General features: G+C 50.0%; 8 protein-coding genes across 8 annotated transcripts; 3 read left to right on the forward strand and 5 right to left on the reverse strand.

The window, feature by feature from the left end:
* Positions 1–910: 910 nt before the first annotated feature.
* Positions 911–3388, forward strand: PFICI_06973 (uncharacterized protein; the record flags this gene model as incomplete). Its single annotated transcript, XM_007835554.1, has 1 exon — positions 911–3388. The coding sequence occupies one exon, from the start codon at positions 911–913 to the stop codon at positions 3386–3388; it is 2478 nt and encodes an 825-aa protein (XP_007833745.1).
* Positions 3389–3813: 425 nt separating this feature from the next.
* On the reverse strand, positions 3814–4737 carry PFICI_06974 (uncharacterized protein; the record flags this gene model as incomplete). Its single annotated transcript, XM_007835555.1, has 2 exons — positions 3814–3893; positions 3951–4737. 2 exons carry the CDS (start codon positions 4735–4737, stop codon positions 3814–3816), a joined length of 867 nt encoding a protein of 288 aa, XP_007833746.1.
* A 1850-nt stretch (positions 4738–6587) lies between these two features.
* On the forward strand, positions 6588–7468 carry PFICI_06975 (uncharacterized protein; the record flags this gene model as incomplete). Its single annotated transcript, XM_007835556.1, has 3 exons — positions 6588–7058; positions 7154–7332; positions 7405–7468. 3 exons carry the CDS (start codon positions 6588–6590, stop codon positions 7466–7468), a joined length of 714 nt encoding a protein of 237 aa, XP_007833747.1.
* Positions 7469–8020: 552 nt separating this feature from the next.
* On the reverse strand, positions 8021–8869 carry PFICI_06976 (Protein sym-1; the record flags this gene model as incomplete). Its single annotated transcript, XM_007835557.1, has 3 exons — positions 8021–8367; positions 8593–8753; positions 8859–8869. 3 exons carry the CDS (start codon positions 8867–8869, stop codon positions 8021–8023), a joined length of 519 nt encoding a protein of 172 aa, XP_007833748.1.
* A 1025-nt stretch (positions 8870–9894) lies between these two features.
* Positions 9895–11094, reverse strand: PFICI_06977 (uncharacterized protein; the record flags this gene model as incomplete). Its single annotated transcript, XM_007835558.1, has 1 exon — positions 9895–11094. The coding sequence occupies one exon, from the start codon at positions 11092–11094 to the stop codon at positions 9895–9897; it is 1200 nt and encodes a 399-aa protein (XP_007833749.1).
* Positions 11095–12212: 1118 nt separating this feature from the next.
* Positions 12213–13734, reverse strand: PFICI_06978 (uncharacterized protein; the record flags this gene model as incomplete). Its single annotated transcript, XM_007835559.1, has 4 exons — positions 12213–13241; positions 13313–13438; positions 13514–13623; positions 13719–13734. 4 exons carry the CDS (start codon positions 13732–13734, stop codon positions 12213–12215), a joined length of 1281 nt encoding a protein of 426 aa, XP_007833750.1.
* Positions 13735–15923: 2189 nt separating this feature from the next.
* Positions 15924–16590, reverse strand: PFICI_06979 (uncharacterized protein; the record flags this gene model as incomplete). Its single annotated transcript, XM_007835560.1, has 2 exons — positions 15924–16325; positions 16396–16590. The coding sequence occupies 2 exons, from the start codon at positions 16588–16590 to the stop codon at positions 15924–15926; spliced, it is 597 nt and encodes a 198-aa protein (XP_007833751.1).
* Positions 16591–22782: 6192 nt separating this feature from the next.
* Positions 22783–24237, forward strand: PFICI_06980 (uncharacterized protein; the record flags this gene model as incomplete). The annotated part of the gene is made up of 3 exons (XM_007835561.1): positions 22783–23094; positions 23170–23255; positions 23325–24237. The coding sequence occupies 3 exons, from the start codon at positions 22783–22785 to the stop codon at positions 24235–24237; spliced, it is 1311 nt and encodes a 436-aa protein (XP_007833752.1).
* Between the last annotated feature and the right edge of the window lie 357 nt (positions 24238–24594).

Raw genomic sequence — 24594 nt, forward strand, 5'->3', positions numbered from 1 at the left:
GTACCGTTCATCTTTTGTCTAGAGGCTAGACAGCCCTGCGTGTGCAAGCTGCTGCTGTGACTTGCTTCCAGGCAAATCTATCTATCTGATCCTATACCGGTTCCATGGTCGTGGTCTCTCTTTTTGCCTTCGCCAACTCTATCCACTCCTTTGGCGATGGATTTTTGTTTGTACAATCGTGGCGCGGGGAGGCTCCATTCGGTATAGCCATAATAAGCATAAGCCGCTATCCAAGGCTTTTTTTTTTTGTCCTTCCCAGGCCAGGCTGCTGCTGCTGCTTCTTTTGTAATGCACAGTAATATTTGCGGATCTGCATGCCTTATGGGCAGGGGTGTATGCAAGAAAAGCCGACGAATCTGTTCCGAATGGGCCAATAATCGATAAAAATATATCCAAAAATTGCCGTCCTCTACACCCCTCCCCCCCATGGGTGCAATACCAACATTCAGCAGCATTTCTGCACAACACACCATCCTTGACGCCTCACTCGTGTCAGTCATCGTCCATGTATGCCCATATTATTATTCTGCCTCTGCCTCCTCTTTTTGCTTTACAAACACTTTGTTCGCAAGAGGGGTCCGAATTTATTGTTGTGTATCCAAGCAAAGAAGACTACACACACACACATCTCCTTCCCTCCCCCCCAACCCCAAATATGGACATTTCTTTTCGTCCTACCTATATGCAGTGTCGTGAGTGATGAATATGCTTCAAGTCATACCATCTTGTACTTATCAGACGACTTCCCCTCTCTCATCTAATTCTGGTGACACCGTACTGGCGGGTATCGAACCCCATATATGCTGTGTGATTTTCTCTCCCGCCTGCCACCAAGCCCACCCGCTTTGTTTGCTTGCTTGCTTGCTATGGTTGCCCTTGCATGAGGTCAAGCTCCAACGAACACGCCACCATGTCTATGTCTGGATTTAGTATCAGGAGATTAGTGTCCAAGAGGTCGGAACAACGATCGTCGGTCGACCTCAGGGAGAGGGAATGCAGCGGCGATGAAGGCTTCCAAGACCCCAGCAATCCAGATTCCAAAGACACGCGAAAGGAGTCATGGTTCACTACAAGCCGGAAACAGGGCAAATCATGGTCCTCGACTTCAAAATTCAGCTTCAGGCCGCGGAGCCTCCCGTATAATATCTCGAGCATTCTGCTGCCGCTGTCATCGACTGAGACATCGGCATCATCCTCGGCTAGTTCATTGTGTAGTTGCGACAGGCACGGATCCCCGAGTCTCGCCGGAAGGAGCAGGTCAACTCTTTGTTCGCTAGGGTCAAGGGACGAGAGCAGCGAGCTGTCATTACACGCATCAAGTACCACCAGCTACGACGGCAACGCAACCTCATCGCCCTTGTCTGAGCGAGACAATGATACAGACTCTACACCCACGCAGAGCAGACTCAACTCGTCAAGGACCAACGTTGATCAGATCCAAGAATCAATGCCTTCAAGCGCAGAGGACAAGGACAAAGACACAAGCCGGCCAGGCAGTAGTGTGCTCGACGCCACCGATACTGGCGTCAGACACAGCGTCGAAGAGTTCATCCAAGAAGCCAACAAGGCCTTCAAGATTGGGAATTCTTTCAGAGAAGTCAACGCCACCCGCACATCCTTCAATGAAACACCAAGATTACCACCTGCAGAAGCGAATGCCTCTGCCCCACGCAGGCGCGCATCTGTTCAACGAAAGCCCAAGAAGACATATCGATTCGCTCGATCTACAGCAACAACACCCATATCGCCAGCTAATTCAGTAAGACGGAAACCATCGGTCAAGACAGTCAAGAGGAAGAAATCAACCAAGGCACGACAACCAATGAAATCACATCGCAAGTCGCTAGGCCCCAAGCCGGCAAGCAAGAACAATTCAAAATGGACAGAGAACATGTCGGATTTATTGAGCGGGAAACTATTCCAGAAAATCGAAGCAGATGAAATGTTGACGCCGGCGCAATTGGAGGCTTATAAGCTGCGCAGGTTGTCCAAGCTTCAGCTGGCGGCCAGGGAGGCGGCAGCAAGTGAGACATCCCTTGCCTTGGAGACCGAGACAGTCGATACGCCGGTCGAACCGTTCCACATGGATGACCTGCCGTCGAGGATAGGATCATCGGGTGTCAAGCTCACGGCCAGTACGCCGATCGAGGAGAGACCGGATCCTGCAGTTCTCAAGGGCACAGCAAAGAATGTGATAGTAACCAACGAAAACAACAATGATGAACTATTTCTAGGACAAACCAAGGCCACAGGCTCAAGAGTTCTGCCCTCTTCCGACCCTGCTGCCAAGATATCAACGATCCAGGATGACCACCCAAACCAGCACAGTCAAACGACAAGCCCAAGCCGGTACATACTGCGCAAAATTCCCGAGCTACCGACAATATCCGAAAACACCACAGTCCGCGGGGATGAGGAGTTGTTCCTCACCCACGGCCCGGCCAAAGGCAGAAGAAGCGACAGCGCTGCCAGCATCACCACCACCACCACGACTACTCTGGACCCCGACTACGTCTACCTGCGCTCGACCCCCTACACCCTGACGGCGCCGCGCTTCCGGCACGGGCCCATCCGGCTCGCGCGAGCGGACCTCTGCCCTGAGCCGCAAATTCTCGGCGGCGAGGACGGCGGCCTCGACTGGACCGCCTTTCAAATGGCCATATTGGGCGGTGCCGGCGACATGTACTTTTTCAACAATGACAATAACGAGCGTCTGGCGCGGCAGCACGCGGCCGACGACGCCGACGCCATTTGTGCCTGGTGGGACGATTGGGGGTTCGATGACGGCTACGGAGCCCTCGTCGCCTCGCCGTCCGTGGACAAGGACCACCACCAGCACCGTAACCACTACCGATCATCCTCACGCTTGTTCCCTGTGTCGTCTTCGTCGCGGCGGCCTTCGGACACTACCACCAGTAGTAGTAGCAGTAGTAGTTGCGACACCTCGGACAGCGCCGGCTACAGCAACCCCGAGGACACGCAGCTGTACCAAGACATTGGCCGGGACAACCCCTACAGCCCAAAGCACAAGTGGGAGACCCTGCGGCGCAAGGCGGTTCTAGAGGGCCGCTCCATGGATCTCGACGTGGGCGACGGCACCAAGAACGGCCGCAAGGGACGACGCAAGCACCGTAACCACAAGCTGTCCAATAACAGCAGCGTCGGGGCCAAGAAGAAGTCGGGCGGAGGAGCACTGGATATGCGAGAAAGCCTAGCCAGCATGCCTCAGAGCCCCATGCTGGATCTACAGGTCATGACGAGCGACAATGGCGACGTGGATATCGTGCCCATGGGCTACAATCTAAGCCATGACTTGGGTGACTTCTTGAGCTGGGGAAATGAGAATGTCCACCTGGGCAACGTGCATTATGATGACAATTTCATATAAGAAGGGGGACTCGAACTAAAAAGAAGTAACGTATATTACGAACCGGATCATGAATTGGATGGGATGGAGTTGGGTTGGTACCGGCGTAATCAGGTTTGGTTAACGGGATGGAACAAGTGATTCTTGTGGCATAGGTAGCGTTTGTATGTTTTGGATACCCATCATTCCTATATGTTTGGATTCTTGGGAACACTGAGTACTCTGAAAACAAAAGAATCATATAGTTTCATAACCGCAGTAGAAGTAGCGTAGATCGCTATCTTTCCAAGGCATTTTGTCCTTGTCGGCTTTGCCTCTGTATACATGTCCTGGGTGCAGCTTGTGAATTCGGCTTGTTTCTTTTCGTCCCCTCGACCTTGATGTTGACTGCAAAGCAGACTCTGGATTTTTCCATGCTTCCCAATTTTTGGCAAAGACAGGAGCATCTATCCCTGGTCTATGGTCTTGTACTCGTATACAACACAGCCAATAGTTATGTTGCCGCCAATCCCGTCATTTGATAGACCTGATATATATGATTTAGTCCCATGAACGAATAAAAAGGTAACGGGGCCGCGCTCACATTTTGCGTAGTCATCCCAAAGCAGGTGGTAGCAGTTGATATCCTTGTTCTCATCGATGGGGAAATTGAAGTCGACGTCCATCTGCTTCTGGTAGCAGCCGTCAAGCCAATAGACACCGAAAACGTAGGGAACGGAATTGATCCAAATTTGCTCATCCTGCAACCATGTTGACTTTTCATTGGCGATAACTCGAGGTCGGTTTGCCGTGCAGATTTTCGTGCGAAGCAGGCGATCCAACACCCATTCCTGTACCCTCATGTGGTGTGAGCCGAAACAGTTGAGGGGGTAGCAGCGCCGCTCCCCGTCGCCGCGCCTTGGAGGTGTGATGTAGTAGGTGAAGATTCCGCAGCCGGAGCCTTGCGAACCTTTGTACGTCATGAGGTTCGTCTCGGATCCGCTCCGTGTACAGCGAGATCTCAGAGCCTCGAAATTCGCGGCGCAAGCAGTTGGCAGCTCACATGCCACGCCCTTGTTTGTTGGGTTGTAGTCGAGATCAATGGTGTACCCCAAGAAAGGCGAATCAGTGTCAACAGACGGAGAAGCAGCTGGATTCTGCGAGAGCTTGTCGACGAGCATTTGTCCAGTCATGTCGACTATCCAGGACACGGATTGGCGCCCCTCATACTTGTCGACTTCGGCACAAAAGCGAGCGTAGATGCTGGGGGTAAAATTGGCAGAGGGTAGGCCTGAAGTGTACTCGGTCTCGCAAGCCAGAGTGTTGGCAGCAGCCACCCAAACGAGGGACGAAATAGCTAGAATGAGGGACTGAGCCTTGAACAAATTCATCTTGGTGACGGTATTGTGATGTTCGTAGACGGATGTGTATGTGGATGTTTGCCTTGTGCGTTTAGTAGTATAAGTGTACAGGAGGCGTACTCTAGAGGTCCATCTTCAACAAATATCAAACATGATATCGTGTATGCTCAAATAGATCCCAGAAAGAATTCCTCCCTAAGAATGATCTATTTATAAGACTTGCGATTATGCTGCCTGGAAAATGCTTCTTTGCAAACGGCAAAACGCAACTACCCCCATATTCGATGAACCATTATCAAAGATGCCTCGTCCCCAAACTGTTCTTTCCTTTTATTAGATACACCTAAGCAGGTGAAAAGGAATCTCTCACCGCCACATAATTTCCGAGTATGATTAGAAATTTAGAAGAAAAAAAGTGACGAAAACGATAAATGATATGTTTGGTCTGCTAGTTAGTAGGAACAACGCAGAAATTTTGCCATTTGAGCATATACCACGGATAGAGTTACATGAGATAATGTTTCATTGGCTTTTTCAGATGCTTTCTAGTCTAGAGATCATGGAGTACGATAAACTTGAGATGCCCAAGAAAGAGCAGAATAGCTTCATGTGCATAATGTTTCCCGGTGAGGTTGCAGCAAATGACTGAATGCGACTTGTACGTAGTTTTGTCAGGACATCACATATACACTGTCCTCATCAAATCCCTTGCGAATAAAAAGACAGGCCAATCCAGGCAGAACAGAAATGCAAATAATGAAGCCTTCTCAAGCTGTAAAGTCTATCTGTAATACTATGTCCATATGGTCTGATACAACCTTTGTCCCAGCATTTCAATGAATGCAAGAGCGGCCACTAGATCAAGGTACTGAGGCATGTACCACGCAAAGACGTTGGAGTTTGGACGGCAGTTGGACCCGGTGAGCCCTTGCAACCCCCCGAGGCGTACATATTATGGTGCCATGCCGCTGCCCAGCCCGGCTAAAATCCCACCCCCTTCCTGCTATTATCCTCCCCCCTATACATCGTCCTACAGCACAACACAATTAACATATACCAGATTACGAAGGGCTCACACCGCCCCTCGAGCTTCCGGACCCTTAACCCTAACCACTAACTAAGCTAAATAACCCTAATAACTAATCCTAAAGCATCTGCGCATTTTTCCCATTTTGTTTAATTAAGATATCGTGGATTTATGGTGTTTTAAGGACATGTACCTTTTTGTGTGGCTTGCGGTGTGGCGGGGCTGCGGCTGATGCTGTGCACGGACACTTTTTGTATGGAAATTGGCGACGGGGGGAGGACAATAGCAGGAAGGGGGTGGGATTTTAGCCGGGCTGCCGCTGCCGTTGCCGCCAACAAGACCCCCCTGTAGCCCCTGCAGATGGACCCCACATTCACTACCCGTTTGGGAGTGTTCTCAGTGATTCAGTATCCTGAGCAGCCCAGGAAACCAAAACTTGCCTTGTTTCTTTGGGAAGCCGCACACGTAATCGTCTCTCTTTTTTTTCTGCACTTGCGTCAAAGATAGCAAACAGCAGATCACAATCATTTCTCCATCTTCACATTTGTATTTTCCCTCACGTTCTCCCTAATACTCCTCAAATATCCCCCATATTCTGTCGTACCCCCCGCCGATATTTCACACGCCCCAGATTTTCAGATCTGTACTTCCAGAACAATTCCGTTGAACAATCCACTCGGCCCCAACAAAGCGCCGTACCATCCGATCATCGAACCCCTGTCAGCGATAGTATACCACTAGATTAACTACGTACTTTACTTTCTCGACCACCATCGAAACATCGCGGAGTTTGCGCGAGCGAAACTTACCTCCGGCCGGCTCGGCCGTAAAACCTCACTCCTCTATTTTCTCAATGGCGTCCCAAGTAACAGCAGCGCCTTCCATCGGCAGCACTGGGGACGTAGGCGGCGCATTGGGGCCCCGTAAAATCTTGCCTTCGTCGAGCATTGAGACGCCGCCCTCGCCGCCAGCCACCGAGACGGACACGGAGACGGACTCGGAAACGTCGCAAAGGAACCATGGCAATGGCAGTGGTAGTGCGCCTGCCGAGGAGGAGGATGATGCGCCCGTCATATCGCCCGTGACCTCGCCGCCCTACTGGTACCAGTCGCATCCGACCCACGCCCGGTCGCCGTCGCGAGCATCGGAGGAGTCCATGGTTGGCGCCATTGTGATGCGGGACAATGAGAACAGCAGCTTCGACGAGAGGAATCATGCGTGCTGGGCCAAGAGCGTCGAGATCACCGACTACGTCATTGTCAACGGCAGCGCCACTAACATTGGCGCATTTGTTGTTTGGAATATCAGGGTGGAAACTCTGAGTGTAAGCTCTCTTGACCTTGTCTTCCCGGGAAGAACACAAACGTTCTCCCATGTTTCTGAATCTGGAATTACAGAGGGACTAACATGTCATATCAGGGGAGCTATATGAATATACGTAAGCGGTACTCGGAGTTTGACGACCTTCGGTGGCGGCTGATGCGCACGTTTCCCAACTTTGAGGCCGCTGTACCTGAGCTGCCGCCAAAGAGCCTAATTTCCAAATTCCGACCCAGGTTCCTGGAGAAGAGGAGGGCTGGGCTGCAGTATTTCCTCAAGTACGTTCGTTCTAGCTTCATCCATTATCCTCTCCGCCTCCCCTGCATGTTCACCGCTGACCACGTGCATAGTTGTATTATGCTGAACCCTGAATTCTCGGGTTCACCTGTGCTAAAGGAATTTATGTTCTCGTAAAATAACATATCGAAATACTTTACGAAATGATATGCACATATGACATATATATTCCTGTATAATACTTGAACATATTCGGATCCGTCTTGGGGCGACACGACTTTGATGATGGCATAATGATAATCTATGGATAAACTGATACTACAGTCACAGGAATTGGGTGGAGAGCGTATGCAAGGAAAAGTACCCATTTTACTGTCAATAGTCATCATTCAGGAATAATGACACTACAAATAAAGCCGTTGCCATGTGTAACGAAAATGACTTCATGATCAGAGATCAATTTCCAGGTGTATCTGTCTTGCCCATATATGAGCAACATATATGGGATATTTCTCTAGCAAACATCAAACGCTCTGTTTCGCTGGCCTGTCTTTGGGCCATCTCGAAAAGAAAATCGCAATCAAGTGAAACGCTATGCCTTATCGAATCCGCGATCTCGTTGTTGCTCGCCATCCATACTCCTCAAGCGCCCCGCTTTCCATTGCCGATGCCTTGAACCTCAGAAGCCTTTCCTCTAAGGAGAACCCCCTTCCAAGTCCCATCCTCACTCTAACCAGTGCTGTTCAGGAAGCTGAGGTAGCAGTTCCAGCCGATACTAATAAAGTTGACAAACAGAACACGGTGGTGGAGCGGGACAAACTTGAAGTTGACGAGCTGGACAAAGGGCCAGATGAGGTAGTTTGTCTGCAGGGCGGGCAGATAACTCTTTTCGAGCTTGTCGCGGGGGGAGCCGCCCTCCATGATGGCCATGCTGCTCAGAAAGATGCCGATGAAGGTGGGCGCAAAGAGGCCTTGGTCGCAGGCCACGCGCGCCACAATCTCGGCGTTCTTGTTGCGTAGCACCACGTTGCGCTGCAGGAATTTGAACCATGTTGTTGCTGCTGGGCCAAAGACGGCTGTTGTTTTTTTTGGTGAGATGATTAGTTTGATGTGGTCATTGTAGACGGGTAAGATAAGTGCCATGCCAAATTGGATATCAAGTAGCCGAGAAAGAGACTCGTAAAGAGGGGGAAAACCATGTCAAGATGTGAGGGCACGGGACCATCAGTGACAGACATCCCCAAGATAAGGGCATCCCGAGGAAGAATGGGGGAGAGACGCAACCAAGAGATTTCACGTACCACCACCATAGAGAAACATGCGTCCCGTCCGCGACAAGTCATGCTTCTCGAGCCCCTTCTTCTCCACGACCTGCTGCGCCGTGATGTCGCCAGTCGCAAACAGGACCGCCGTGGTGATGCTCTGCGTGAGCAGCGGCCGCGCCGCCAGTCTAGCTTGGTACCTGCCAATGATGGTGAGCCACTTTTATCTCGGAAACGACAAAATTTATATATAAAATGCTGCGAAACCAAGGAGGTGGTTAGCCTCCATCTTGAGAGGTACTCACCAACGAAGCATGGTGCTGGTACTTTCCCCGGTCCTCTAATCTCAATCCTCTTTCCACAGGAGAGATGCTTGTGTTGATTCTATATCGTATGTCGATAGTTTTGGTAGCAAGGGGTGAAGAAAAAAGTCAATTGATTAGGTTTTGACTTTTGCTGGTTTTACAATGGCCCTGACCGAAGCAAAGCAGGCACGGGATACGTAGTAGTAGGTGATAGACGGGAAATAATAAGAAAAGGAATAACAGCTTTGGTTGGAGCGCCTGGAAAGGTGATCTCATCGGTGGGGCGGGGCTAAAATACTACATTAGGTAGTCTAGTCCGCTGTTATTCATTCTCCGTCTTCTTTTTTTTCCCCCTAATAACCCCATGGGCACAAGTCAGCTATGTTATTGACACCTCCGTCTGTGAATTATTTAGCAGCCTGAATGTTGAATATGCAGGGCAAATGTTCCATCTCACATAAATTCTAGTCAAAAGGACAAATTGCGTGTATTTATTTGTCTGACACGTACCAGGATCATACAGTTCTCAACCGCTCATGAGGACGATGTGATGTCTCTGGCAGGGAGCTCAGAGCGGTGGGAGCTTCCAAGGTTCTAGGTTAGCTCTTTGATCTCGGTAAGCTTTCCCCGGATAGCGGGTCCTTGTGTACAAGCTGGGGAGGGGGGCTGGGGTCAATTAACGGTGCGTTGATTCCCCCTTGTTCCCTGGAGCTATGGTAGGGGACCAAAGCACCTACATTAGCAATTCATAAACTCTGGGTTCTATGCAGGGTTCATTAGCCAAGAAAGGAGAGAGATTCGAGATGGATTTGAATGTCGGTGCATCTCAAGAGCTTGAACAGGTAGGATGCAGGTTATTCACCAACAAATGCCCGCCCGAATTATCACTTGTAGTGTCATCCGAATTAGCGGGCTAGAGCCAGCACGCAGAAATAATGATAAACATGAAGCCAACCGAATCAAGGCTTTTGAATCTGTACTCTATTCTTGGGTATCAATATTCACCAGCTAGATTAAAGTCTACTGAAATGCTTCATCACAGCTCTCTGTGCCTCGCAGAATCACTCGCCTTTACACCATTCCGGCGAAACGCCTGCTTCGGAGATGTCATGTAGCCGTCCAGCTCCATCCACTCCGCGACAAATGCGGTGACAATCTTGGCCCAATCGTCAACCGTGTCAATGTCCAAGTGCTTGCCATCATCATCCATAGTGTGCCAAACCACCGGGAACGGGTTCGGGATAATGTGCAGGATGGGCACGCCTCTGACCATGAACGGGATATGGTCGTCCTCGATGTAGCCCCGGAGAAACTGGTTGGGCACCTTTTCGGATTCAGGGAGGAAAGGCTTGGCTTCCGTGGAATGTAAGAGGCCAAGCTTCCGCATTCGCGTCTCGACACCGGCCATGTGCTCGTAAGCCCAGTGAGTGTTGGCAAAGTACGAAGGCACATGCGGGTCCGCGGCGCCTAGAAGGTCGAGTAGCAGAAACACGTCAATGGATGAGAGCGCCGAGCGGCGCGCCGACGAGGCCGGGTAGACCTGACGCTCCCAAGTTTCGGCGAGCGCCCGGGCACCGTAAAGAGAATCGGTCGCGCTCCAAGTCTCCCAGGCCTCCTCGCCGTCGAGCAGGACAATCTGCACGCCGCGGTCCTCCTCAAGGCCCGACCCGGCCTCGCCGCTCTCCCGCATGTGCTCCCACTTCTTGGTCAGGGCTGCATCGATGCTACGCGCCACGTGCAGTAGTATTGCGCACGGCGCCGCGCTGTCCACGGCCCCAATGAACCCCTCGGGCCTATATAGGCTGTCATAGTGTGCGGCCAGCGTAAGGCGACCCACGTCGCCCGGCAGCGCCCACGGGGGATCGCGCGTAAAGACGAGGCTCGAAAAGGGGATCTCGCGGTTGCCGGTCGCGGGCGTCTTGGATGTCGAATTGTACCAGTCGATGCGCCAGTCTGGGAGGTGCACACGGAAGAACTCGATAAAGTGGCGCTGGACGGCGGCCGAGCCGGGGGTGCCTGGGACCCTTGGGATCAGGATCGGAGACAGCAGGGCGCCCGAGTGTATGTCAAAGTCGTCGCCGCCATTGGGAATCAGGCGCAGCGTGTCGTCGGACACAGGTTGATACGCATACGAGCCCGAGGGAAACAAGGCGATGCAGAGCAGCAGCACGGCCAATAGCCCGGCCAAGGGCCACTGCCACAAAAGTTGCTGGCGGCTGTCTTGTCTCCAGGGCATGACTGGCGAGACAATTGTCGGAGCGGGTCCGTCAAGCGATCATTTGCAAGAGTGACCAAGGAAGAAGGCAATATAGTTTGAAAATAGACCCTGAATTCTGTCTTAACCCCCCAGCCGCCATCTTTCGCGTGACAAATGGACCGGCGATGTGTCAAGTCGGCCCCTTGTCTTAGCAGCCAGAACTCAAAAGATTAGGGGAAACGGGCCTAGCCAGATAGTTGAGATATAGCGCCCCAACCTCCCAAGTGGCCCACGGCAGGTCCCGTAGCTTCATGTCCACGGGTCCTCCTTATGCAGGTTCCCCGGGAGGGTTAAGCCTTACTGTCAGGGACTCCAAACTTATTATACCTTACAGTTTGCCTGCCAATCAATGGAGTTCATCGTAGGCTCAACTAGCCAGGACCACAGCCGTCGTTCCTGAAACTCTACGTAGTCGCTCCAGTCGAAGTTCCTGCAGACCTTGTTACCAGCCACGACCAAGACAGCGAACCCGCCAACCAAAGTCGACAGTGTTGATATCTTTTGTCCAGATCTTGAGCGAGGCGTCAATGTTTAAAACTTGCATTTCGAGGTCATAGGATCATGGAGCTTGGCAGTAATACAAGTGAGACCGGGCTTCTTAAGCCATAGGCAACATGAAATGGTGACACCTTTACCCCAACACAAAGTGTTCCTTATTAGAGTATGTGATTGTGTCACCATTCAACGATCACAGACACGGCTTCTTCTCAATCCCACGATGAAAACACTTTCTTTCATTGGAATGTGTATAATAATTCTGCCCAGCAACAATCGTTTTGCCCTTGATTTGTTGAAAACCCTCAACGCCGTACTAATGCTGACGCTGTCTGACTCTATCGCTTTCTTCTGCAGGTGTGAAAATCTAAGCCATTCGTCCGGCAATAGCCGTATAATCTAGCCAAGATGTGGAGTAAGAAGGATCCGATAATTATAATGGTGTATTCTGTGCGCCGCATAGGCCGCGAAAATTGTAGATTTGTAGAATAAATCTGCCCTTTAGTGTCTGCATCGCCATGACTGAGGGACTATTTCTGTGCTTTACTGCTCATTTCTGCAAAAGATGGCATCTCTTTCTGAGCATGACCATTGCTCTTAGTTTAGAGCTCCTTCTTCCCATTGGCAGTGCCATTGGCGACACCATTGGCCTGCTGAAGCTTCTTCTTGTTCTCCAGTTGCTTCTCATAAGGAATTGTCAGAGCGTTGATGCCAAGGAAGTTGCAAATGCTCGTGGTCACCAAGAAAGCCCAGCGGAAATAGACGATTGCCGCAAAGACAAAGTAACCATATAGATAGATGAGTTCGTTCTTGGCCGACAACGGCTCAAAACCGATCCGCGGCAGGTTTGCCAGAATGGCACCACCGACAAGAGGCACGAGCATGACTGTCCAGTACGGGAAGGGCTGTCTTGTCAGATGCGCGAGGATCATCTTGGTTGTCATGCGTCCAAAGACGAAAGACATGGTCAAACAGAAGAGAACAAGGTGGTTCTCGGTCCTCAAGGTCGTGTACGGCGAGTACAGCCAGGCGCCAATGGAGAGGGTGTACACGGCCATGGGTGTCCATTCGAGGAAAACTGGCAATACGGGCAGCTTGTTTCTCCTGCGAGCCTTTACGACATTGTACACGCAAAACGGCACATGACCAACCACAAGGGATCCAACAATGATCAAGATCCAGATATCACGAATGGAGTGCTCGCCGATCAAGTGGTCGTAGCCAAAGAGGTTCTTTGGCCCAACAAGATTCACAATCGGCTCGGTCCAGGTACCGGGCCCGTAGATGCCGGAGAGCGCCATGACAAGGCAAGCAATGAGGAGGCCTTCCGTTGGCCCGTTGAAGTAGCCGAGATATAGAGTATGCGTGTGGTATGTCTCCCACGTCGAGAAGAACATGGGGAGGCAAGGGCACAGCGCAGTGAATACACCCGACTTTGAAGTGCCAAGTGCCATGGCCGCCGTCTCGAGCAGACTGGCAAGGGTGCAGTTGAGCGAGTCGATTCCGTGGTCGAAGAGTTCACCGAGACCACTAGAGGTACCGGTTCGGCGGGCCTGTTTTCCGTCGATGTTGTCCATGGTCTGGTACATGAAAAGTCCGAAGGCAAAGCTCAGGTATAGCCATGATGGGCCCTATGTCGACACGAATGCATCATCAGTCATCTGTTGTGCCAAGCTGCTGCTGCTCGCGCGTATGTACGTACAGGTCCCACTAGATCTGGCATGACCAGAACAAGCAATCCAATGTTTCCCAAGATGAAGAAGAACCCGATGAGGGTGACCATGTTGGGCGCAAGCCATAGCGGAAGGAGCTCAACAAATGCATTCCACTAATACGAGTCTTAGCATGTGTACATGGTGTTTTCTTGTGATATTCTGCACCGAGATGGAGGGAGTATGCATACGTAAGGTCGCAAAATGTAGTTTGAGACAGGCGACTTGTCGACGGCAGAGTATTTGTACGATTTAAGGTGAATGAGGGCTTCGTCCGAGATACATTCGGCCGCGGCCACTTCTGGATTGGGGAGGCATGGATTAGCATACGTCACAATGTTTGGAGACTCCTTTCTTTCCCCCGAGGTGTAACATGATCTTGGATGAACGACATACTTTTGCTTGGACCCATGGTGAAGGTTTGATGGGATAGGTGGCACGTTCGGCTGGCTGCGGGATCGCAATTGACTCGTATATATATGTGAAGGCGCTTCGGCACAGGTTACCGTGCAATCTGGATATTGCGAAGGCGTCGCTACCGCAGAGCTCGACTCGACTTGTTTCGACTGAGGTCAGGTTGTTTAGGAAATTCGGGAGGGAAAAAGATGTCAACGTCACAACCTGGCCAACAGCATTATGAGGGATCTCGTGGACAGCGGCAAATGGTTGCAGGACGAAAGAAAAAGTGCAGTGACGAGCACAACTGCGGTGAAGTTTTTGGGTTTCGAGGTTGAAAGTCAATCTACTTTCCCTCCCAGAACTGAGCTAGCCAAGATTCCTAGCTAGGGGTCCAGTCCATTACTGGCATGGTGGGGACCGAGGAACGACATTTGAATGAATCTCTTAATGACCAGTAACACTGGTGCAAGCTGGCGGAAAAAGGGGAATTGCCCCGCTTCTCGATTCGCGTCGTCGAAAAAATACCACGAAGTGATTAATGTACTGGGCTGCGGCAGACGACGGCGTACATCTCGAGGAGGAGAGAAGCCACACACACTATCATTCTGAAAACGCACTCTTCCCAGGCCACCAATCGCCAAGGATCTGGTCGGAAAAGGTCATTCATCTCGACAGAACACTCATTAAACGCCACCTGATCAATGGTTGTCGACGGAATTCTCTACCCGCCCTGACACTGCATCACCAGGCCGTTGCAGGCTTCCCCAGCTTGAACTGTGAGTGGTGGAAGCAGGAATAGTTGAGCTGCAGGGGCCTTGACCCAGGAAAAAAAAAACCACTTGACCGCGGGGCATGTGAAAGAGGCGCTAGTACTGCAGTATACACATCCCACTTTGTGGCTTGTATGTGTGAAGTCATGATTTATTGGTGGCCAACCCTCACCGATATTTTCTGCATGTCGTTATCATCAATGGCTTTTTTCCCCTTGCTCGTAGCCAGACATTTCAAAGTCAAAGCAAGTCAGAGGTACTGGCACTATTTGACACCGGTCGGCACAACATAAATAGGTGATTTTACTCTCCTCAGGCTGCTATCTCCATAAATGTCATCTCTTTGAAAAGGGACAATACGGGCTGCTCAGGTTTATAATATAGCCACTTATTAGGTATAGTAACACAGAAAGTTTAGCTCTGGTTTGGCAGCATTCGAACCTATTCCAAGACATCTCACCACTCCCCAAATCGACCGGGCCCTTCTTCTGACTTTCCGTCGTAAAACAGCATTTAGAAAGATCACCGATCGGTGGTGATAACATTCACCTTCCATTCCGTCATATATCAGTCGAGGAACTGACCAGCGGACATGTCTGAGATGGAGTTGAGTTGAACGCAGTACTCGAGTCATTTCTGTGAGCCGGGTCATGGTAGGCGTATACATGAGCGTGGGGGGAGTTCCAACAACCTCTTGTTCCGTCAAGGCCCAGTCTCTGCAACTTTGTTACTAAGCTCGATGCTTGAGAAATGACAGGCTCGCTGTAGATAAGTAATCTATCAAACACAAACAGTGACCTCATCACTAACATTGGGTGTTTTTTCCTTCGAAGAGAGAACATTGTCGCCATAGTCTTATCATCCTTTGCGACTATTTCCGAGCAGGTAGTAATACACAATGATCAATCGATGCGTTTTCCAGAGGCTGAACTACGGAAATGTCTAGCTTAGCCGTCACAAATCAATGTGGTCGCGGCTAGAGATGGTGATATAGGGATCAAACATCATGGAAAAATAGCATGGAAAGTTTTGCTTATATCAAGTATATTACTACTGGTAAGCAAAGACTTGTGCTGTCAGTATTTGCAGCTGTATCCACAGCCTGCAAGAAGGCCAACAAATGTTCCCAATGCTGCGATTGTAGGAAGGGCCAAATGCTCGCAAAATTCCCTGCTTGTTCGATTAACTTTCCACCGATCGGTACACTCTATTATGTAGGTAGGTAGATAGGTAATAATAAATAAATAAGTCCAAAAACTCCATGCGCTAATGATTGAAGGGATTGTGTAGACTGTTGCCCAGTCTGGGGTTTAGAGGGTGTCCAGATCGGATGAGCAACATACAGCCCGAAGACGGTGATGACTGCGTTTCAGGAAGATGCTTTCTGTGAAGTTGCCGCCTTTTTTCTTCTTCTTAGATCAATGTCGGTGTTTTACAGTACGAAGATGAAGCCAACAGCAACGCTAGCAGCCAGGGAAAAGAGTCCGGCCATGTTGAGAGCCTCTAGGTTGGGAGCTGCGGCATTGCCGCTAGGGCTGGAAGAGCTCGAGCTGCTGCTGCTGCCGTCCAGGCCCGTGTAGATGGTGATGCCAGTGGATGTGCTGGTACTGGTGGCCGTTGCCGTGCCGGTTGAGGTCGCGTTGGTCTTTTGCGGGTTCTGAGCACCACATGGGTGGTCCTCGCGGCAGGAGCTGGCACAGCTGCTATCGGAACCGCAAGCCTTCACGCATTGGGTGCCCCATTCTGTGCAGGTGAAGTATGGAAGAGTCAGGGAGTATTCCGAGACATTGGGTTGCAAGTTGTTTCCACAAAGGCATCCGTATGTAAGTGTTTTCTATAGGTTCCTGTCAGTTGAGTCTTTATATGATGGCGGATTTCCAGATATATGGCCAGCGACGACGTACAGGATCACATGTGTTTGTAATAGTGGTCCCCGGCTCGACTTGTTCACAGATGATGGGGCAGGTCGTCAACTCCTGTTGGCACCATGCAGTCCTCGTGGACAGAGAGACACTATCGGGATCGATATAGTAGTCGGCACGGGCAGTGGCGGCCAGCAGGGTGACTGCTGCCAGGGCGGTAGACTTGAACGAGAGCATGGTCTAGAAATTCTTTTTTTTCCTGAGATGCAAATTCTGTCATCAAACTTAATCAGTAAAGTTCCTGAAAGAGGGGTGACATTTCTGACGTGAATAGCTTCTTGTCTTGTCAAAAGTTGACCCGGAAGCTAAACATGATGACTTACACGACGTATAAAAAATACTAATAAGCGTATGGGTATAAGTGAATGTACACTGAAGAAGACAAAAAGAAGTCTGCAGATACCAAACGACCACCAGCAAACGAATGATGGAACGAGAGAGAGAGAGAGAGAGTTGTACAATATAAAAGAGAGGACAAACAAGCAGGGACAGCAGATTGAGTGACACAAATATGGGGAATGAGGAAAAAGAAAGAGCAGATTACCTTAATAAAGGAGCTTCACGACGCCATCCCCAGCCTCGTTAGTGCCATTGGCTGCTTGTGTTACGGCAGGGGTTTTTGATCACTATCTAGGCTTGGGTAGCAGGTAAGCTATGGGACCCCCGGCTAACCCGCAAGCCACCGGACCAGTTGCAGCGAGCTGCACATTAGGTCTGAGAGGTCTGGGCAAGCGATTGGTGAGTGGCCAGCTGGATTGTCTCTAGCTCGATGCGAGGGTTCCAACGGGAACTCTGCACTACAGACAAGGATGCCGGACGATATGTGTGATGATGGGGCTCAAGTCTGCAGACAGATGCCTGCCTATCGGCTTGTTTCTTTTCCCATGGGATGGGCACATCTATCTCCACGGTAGTTTGTCTCTTCACGAATATGGAGCTGCCTATCGAAGGGTCGATGGTCATCACGAGATGCTGTGGCAAGAACCTAGGACAGGGTCCTGAAGAGGAAGTTTGGACCTAGGTCGGTAGTGTAGACTCAAATTTTAGAGAATTCTCCTATAGCAACTAGCACATAAGCCCGTTCATTACACAGGACGATGAATGAGCCATGGTTCTCAACAGTGCTCAAATTGGATCTACCACTAACCACCAGTAGTGCGGAGACCGTCCGTTCATTCAAGCAGTACTTGAGCCTCCAAATCTTGCTAATCATGTAAGGTTATGTACAATCTACCACTGAAATAAGACAGGGGAATGAGTGCTTTCGAAAGAGGCGTCGTGAGACTTTTTCTTCGACATGGAGCTGGCAGTCATCACGGCAAGCAAACAGCAGCAGTCAAAGCAGCAAGAAGCATGATGATTGCACAGCATGTGGTGTCATGCGGGACGGTAAGCGTGCGTACATGAGTTTAGTTGCCTAGTAGAAGAAGGGAGAAGCGGTGATTGGTGATCAATTACGAGGTTGCGTCCCCGTGTGAGGTTTCTCTGAATAAGGTAATATTGATAACTTGACCAAAGAAAAATACTTCTGGTCATGACTACTACCACTACTGGGTAAGTACATAGTTGGCAGACTCACAGCCAAATACGCGGTGGAGAGACGCCGGATGCTCGCTTCTTTTTTGCCCAAGGATCCATTGGATTGATTGATGGTCCAAGGGTTGTGGATACGACAAACAGACTCGTCAGTGAGAAGAAAGAGCCCAGACCAACAGCGCGCCCCCTCCAAGAGAGAAAGACGAACGAGAGGGAGAGGCGCGGGAGCAATACGAAGAAACCATTGCGAAAGTGTCTTGGAATTGGTTCTAAGCTCTTACAGACTCTTGTCCAATATTCATTATTCTTTTCTTGTTTTGTTGCTCTCTCGCCGCCTTGAGAAAGGATGGTCCTCGTATCCAAACAGCTCTAAGGCACGCAGTGCATCAGCCCAAGCTTGCCAGGGCAGCTAAAGGATGCACACTCTTTACTCGAGACCCACGGGGATGGCGCTTCCGTTTGGACTGGTCGCTGCGCTGCTGCGTACTGTAGTGTGTCAGTATGAGTGTGTACTCTGTAGATGTCGTCGGAGTGCATATGCGAGTCTCTTATCTGAGGGCGTGCTTGCATCTCTAGTCGCAGCGCGATGGGAGTTTACGAAGCGGGTGAGGGAGGGTCTCAGTCTGTGGTATGCCTGTCTTGGGGGGGTCTCCCAGCGCACCCAGCAGCATACATTTATTAGTATCAGACTAGGAAATATATTTGCAGTGCCACCATGAGCGGGAATACGCCCAACCTCCAGGTGGAATTGACCGGGAATGAATGACGTTGCCCATGTTTATCATCTCTGGCACATACGATGACAACGGTGTCTGCCGTCTCTCTCCTGCCTTTTCCTTCCTTGATCAGAGTTGCATCCGTTTGAGGTTGCGTCGTGGCCCTCGACGGTAGTAGAATCATTCATCAATATGCGACGACAAGAGTTGAGAGTGCTGCCAATTTAGAGTCCAGTTAACCTTAACAATAAGGACTTTTTAGAAGCTAATCGTGTGTCCATCGGCTCCAGTGGATTGCCAGCGCTATTTCGCCCAAATTCCCACCGTCCCCGCAGGCGATGGAGCTGAACGGTGAGGCGCGACTTGGAGATCAGTCCAGGTCCCCCTTGTAAGACCCTATGTCTGTGACCTGGTCCTTAGCTCGGGACGCTGTCGATTATTTTGGCCCCCAGTCTGCGTTGTACACAGTAATTATGTCTGGCCTCGCTACCATAGGCTTGTCCTGCCGTGTCCTGTCCTGTTTATTCTTCAACGCTCCATCGCAAAAATGCAATGATAACAAGCAAAATGGATTTCAATTGAGCTTAACGTCCATGACTGAAAAGTATACCGGTGCTCACCAGGTACCTTAGTGACCTGGATAATACTGTAAACTACCTTTAGTTAGGACCGACCCGACCTGGCTGTACTGGTCTTTGCCGCATTTGGATCTCATCATGAGACATGCTCGGCACCTTTTCTTCCCATATCCGTGCTGTTCTAGAAACCGGGACCCCCAAACATTCGGAAGCTACATTATCCATCCACACTTTGATCGGCTGAGTCTGAGGCCCACGAAGTAATCAGATCGGGGTCGCGAGACCCGACCCGTAAAGTTTGTAGCAGTAGAGTGATGCAAGATCATGCAACACGCGTTTGATCATGACCTGTTTGCCTTGCCTCAAACTCCCGAGGCTCCGGTTCCCGTTCTCGTAGGTGTGCGAAGTCATCGGATGTCTAAGCGGTACACGTTCCGACTTTGCATCGAAAACGCCGCGATAAACACGCATGCAAGGTAAGCAAGCACTTACACACACACACATGCTTTTACATATACATACCTAAACATCCACGTACGCGTACACATGCTTTCAGCTCCTCCTACGTGACCAATCTTGGCTGTACCGAAGGTTAAACAATGCAGAAGAAGCTCGCATAGGCCAAGAATCTAGATTCCATTCACATCGGGCGATTCGTCCAGTTCCACTCTGCTATTCTTGTTTAAATACTCGACCGACCCAAGCGACGTTAGATATCGTTAGCAAAAGAAATCATACTACAGAGTACACAGAATGGAATTGAAAATTGCACGATTTGCCCTCTACGAATTACTTGATCAACAGCCACCATCCCCAGAAATGCCAGGGTTCACTTCATTCTACTGCCGTGCACTTTGAAGTCTGTGCAGGCGACGATCGGTATTTGCGATTGCGTCTCTCAGAGTTGCAACCAACAGACAATAATTAAGAGGTGCGACGATCGTGGATGGAATATGCTGTTGCCAATTAACACATTAGCAACTGCTAAAAGCACTGCAACATCCTTATCTGGCTACGAGGTTGAAAGGATCACATGAACGTGGTTGTGATACAATAAGGCTCAAGTATCAGATTTGCAAGTCAAAATGGTACCTCAATGTATTCATTGGACAGCACATATTTCAAGACAACAAAAGCACACCAAATAATTCCATCTTGCCGCCAGGCCATAGAAAAATGTTTGTCAAGGGCCTTACACGAGCTCAGTACGTACAATAGAAGGACGATACAAAAGGACTAAGATCATGTCATGCCCTCGCTCCTTTCACAACTCAATACCCTGCTGCTTATCCATCAGGGCGCAAACGGGTCATTCTTGGTTGATCATCATCTCAAGGAAGCCTTATATCATTCTGTAGGGGTCAGTTTTGCTTGGAACATTCTTTCGAAATACTGAGAGTGGTCCTAGGGCGGTTCATTTCCCAGGGGTCTGACTCCGTCCTCGTAGGGCTGAGCTATTCCAATGCAGAATAGCACTGGACAGTATCAAAACTTGACCTGACCGATTCCGCCACACTGTAACATGCTCATATCACAATGAACCACAAGCACACTATTTGTGATATCATACAAATGGCTGTATCGACAGTCCGGAATCATCGATTCTACCATATCTGCCTTGTTGAAAGATGCCATAACCGAAGTGTGCAATAATGTGTTGTGAACATTCGAGATCTTAATCTGGCAGAACCAAGCGGCGATCGCCTTATTCCAAACACTTATATACCTTTCCTAGAGACTTGCCGATAATTATACCAGTACAGCCAAACTATAATTTCGTATGCCATGACTTATTATCTAAAAAGTACCCAAAAGAGGTGGCCGACTCCATACATCGAACCGAGTCACAGCAGGGTCATCGTTGAGCCATAGTCGTCTATGTGGTGACTTATTAGCTAGAATATTTACTTCAGAGCTTGCTCAACAACATGATTGGTAAACACGGCCAATGATTGAGGACCGAGCATCCTGAAATTACTGGCACGTTGCAGGTTTAGCGTATTGTATAGAGAAAGCATGATCTTGACGTCTAATTCATGCTGACACGTGCGGAATGTGTTCTCAACTTGCAACCGCCCAGGAGGACAAGACACTTATTGCGAAGCTGAATACACCGCGGTCCGGATGCAACTTATTTTGCATGTTTTGAATTGTTATATGCTTTCCCATCTCAGCCTGATCGTCGCGCCAAATGCAAAGACGCCACACTCATCTGCTGGTTCGATAATCTTGTTGGCCATGATTCAAGCCAGTGATATCCGAGAATGGCCTGATTTCGGAGATACCAGAGTGAAATTCATCCTTTGGATCCAATACTTTCGAAAAATAGTTTATACTACAATGATCAAGTCTGTTATGAACTAACGATTCATGTCACGCTCAGAGTTGGGAAAAATAACGAGATGATGCCGCCACCATGAAAGCCCCCTGAAAGCTTGTATATGGAGAACTTGAAGAGCGGCAATGACCATATTCAATGCACAATGACCGAGGCGATCATCCTCTATTGGAGCCTCTTCACATCATCTATTGGTCGGAGTCGGGTGCCAGAGGCAATGATTAGTCATCCGACGGTGGGCGCCATATCTGCACGGAAAACAAGGCAGTAAAGCCACTGTCTCCTGAATTCAGGTACATTGCACGACGTTCGCTCACTTTTCTGCAGGTCGCAGCTCTTGGTCTTCTCGATAACCCCAACCAATCCGTCACTTGTCTCAATTGTGTCAATATCTTGTGAGTCATCCCAGTGAACTGTGCATCCACATCGCCGCGAAAAGCAATGAGCTCATGCACTGCAGACAGGCTGAGGGGCAAGTAGTCATGTTTACGGATACACGCGGAGGTTGTGTTGTGCAGCAGACTGCAGGTGGCTGAACCACAACTGGAACAATCTTTTTCGGGGACTGGAGTTGGACAGCATCTATCTCTACATGGTGATACTGTATGGGCAATATGTAAAAGCAGGATCTACCAGGGATAAGAAAGTTGTTACAAAGTCTAATCCAGTTGGCGTTTTCCAGAAGAGATGGCCCCGCTGTTTCAAGATATTTCCCGTGCCCAGATTAAGCTCACCAAGCATGGATAAGGGGAAAGGGGGAAAACAGGATCTCTGGGGCAGGACGTGTGACCGTCATGTCACATACCAGCCATTTTGTGTTTCCCCGGAGGCAAAGGCCAAAGCATGCAATTATACATACCCATATCCTGGCTCTAGGTTATGTCTGTCCGCCACCTTGATGCTGTGCATATTGCTTGCTATGGACGAGACGACAGAGTTGCAAGATGCCGAAATTCTCGCCAATCTGAGTTCGCACCAACCGAAGCATCCCGTTTTCTCAGGAGGCACAAAGCGGCGGCACAATATAATTGCTTTGTCTAGAGTTGCAGATGCAGAAGATGCTTTCATATAAGCGCCGGCCCATCCCAGGCGATGCGGTGACGCATTTTCTTTCCTTTCCCTCCTTTCCCCCGTCCTAGCCAAGATTTTCTTTGCTTGATGATCGAATGGCGGGCAGCAGGCCTGTTCCAGCTGAAGCGACATGAGGGACTACGCCGATATTGAACAATGGCTGCGCGGAGGCGATGGAGAGGAGACACCGGGCGACACCACGGCCGGCAGTGGTAGCACCGATGATCTGGAAAAGGTGCAATACTGGCATGAGGTGCGACTTCTAGAACTCGAGGCGAGAAAGAAGAAGACCATTTGCCAGCGGATTAGCAACTTCATCTGTCCCCCAAGGATCGATCATTCCACAGCCCTGGACATGCAGTATAACCATGAGTGCCTCACCCTCACGGTCGAGAGCACTCCTGACCCTTTTGTCGTTCGTGCCCATCGGCAGTATTACATGGTATTGTGCCCTCGCCGCTTTTAAAGTGCCCCTTGGACTCGGATGCTGTGCAACGGAAACTGATACTCACTCCAGACTTTTACCAAGGGTAACAGGATCGAGATATGGACTTCAAAATATTTGGCATCCTTCGAGGAGAGCGCCAGAAAAGCGGTTATATGGTAAGTTATTACTCGAAACGAAATTTCGTTGCATTTCTTCCCCAGGTGACAAAAATTAACGTCACGCAGGAGACCGCCACCTTGTACAGAGCATTCAGCAGATCTGTGGGCACCTGAACTTCATGCCATTCGGGGAAGATGGTATATCTACTATGCCGCAGCCAATCCAGCTCGCGGCAGCGGAAGTCACCGGATGTACGTGCTCGGAGGGCCCCCAGCGAATGAGGATCCGACCCTAGGACAATGGGAGTTTCTAGGGCGCATTCTCGGCATGCCAGATCAGTGGGCGACCGATGGGACGGTCTTTGAGCTGGATAACACGCTCTATTTTGTCTATTCTGGCTGGCCGCTCGACGACCATGGTCATTCAGATCTTACCCAGCAGCTGTTCATTCTGAAACTCGACGACCCGACGATCGCTGCTTCACATCCCGTGATGATTTCGGCGCCGGAACACACGTGGGAGTTCACTTCTGACGATAATGGTGCACATGGTATCAATGAAGGACCGCAGTTCCTGGAGTCCCCGGATGGCAAGTGGAAGGGTATAGTCTACTCCGCTGCTGGCAGCTGGACACACCAGTACAAGCTCGCGGTTCTACATTACAACGGCGGCGATCCCTTGAACCCACGCTCGTGGCCCAAAAGCCAGCAGCCTCTATTACAAGCTTCGGGCCACAGCAAAGGTCCGTGGGGCCCTGGCCATGGCAACTTCCTCAGCGTCGGCGATGAGACCATCTGCGTGTTCCATGGCACAGACAGCCAACACGACGGATGGGAGAATAGAAAGGCAAGATGCCAACGTGTAGTCTTCAGCAAGCACGGCCCATATATGGGCAACTATTGTGGACGGGACTCGACTGCGAAGCAAGTCAAAGGAAGCTTGGTGAGCCAACTTCGACGACGTTTCAGCAAGCCTCAGCTGGAGCTGAATCCAGAGGCTTCAAAGAGCTCCCTAAAATTGCTGCTAGAGAATTACTAATGAAGTCAGGGAAAGTGGCCACGTGATGTTCTGTATTCTAATGTTTGACTCAAAAAGGAGAAGAATGGTTCATTGGGTATTCATCTAAAGGCGTTTGCATGAGCATTATATAAGTATTAGGCAGGGTATAATAGCACCCGATTTTCAAGGGCATAATACAAACAACGGTTTTCTCGAGTCTGCGATGAGTGCCCTCTGCGTAACCAGATTGCAGCATGCACTGGACATTCAGCGCAAATGTTCATTCCTCAGTCGCCGTGACATCTTGGTGCCATCGATATGCTCACAAACGACCGATGATGCCAAGCTCAATATGGCAATCAGCCTTCGGTGCTTGACTAGTATGATTTGACTTTT

This window comes from Pestalotiopsis fici (genome assembly GCF_000516985.1).
Source record: "Pestalotiopsis fici W106-1 unplaced genomic scaffold PFICI_Scf_4, whole genome shotgun sequence".
NCBI classification, from domain to species: Eukaryota; Fungi; Ascomycota; class Sordariomycetes; order Amphisphaeriales; family Sporocadaceae; genus Pestalotiopsis; species Pestalotiopsis fici.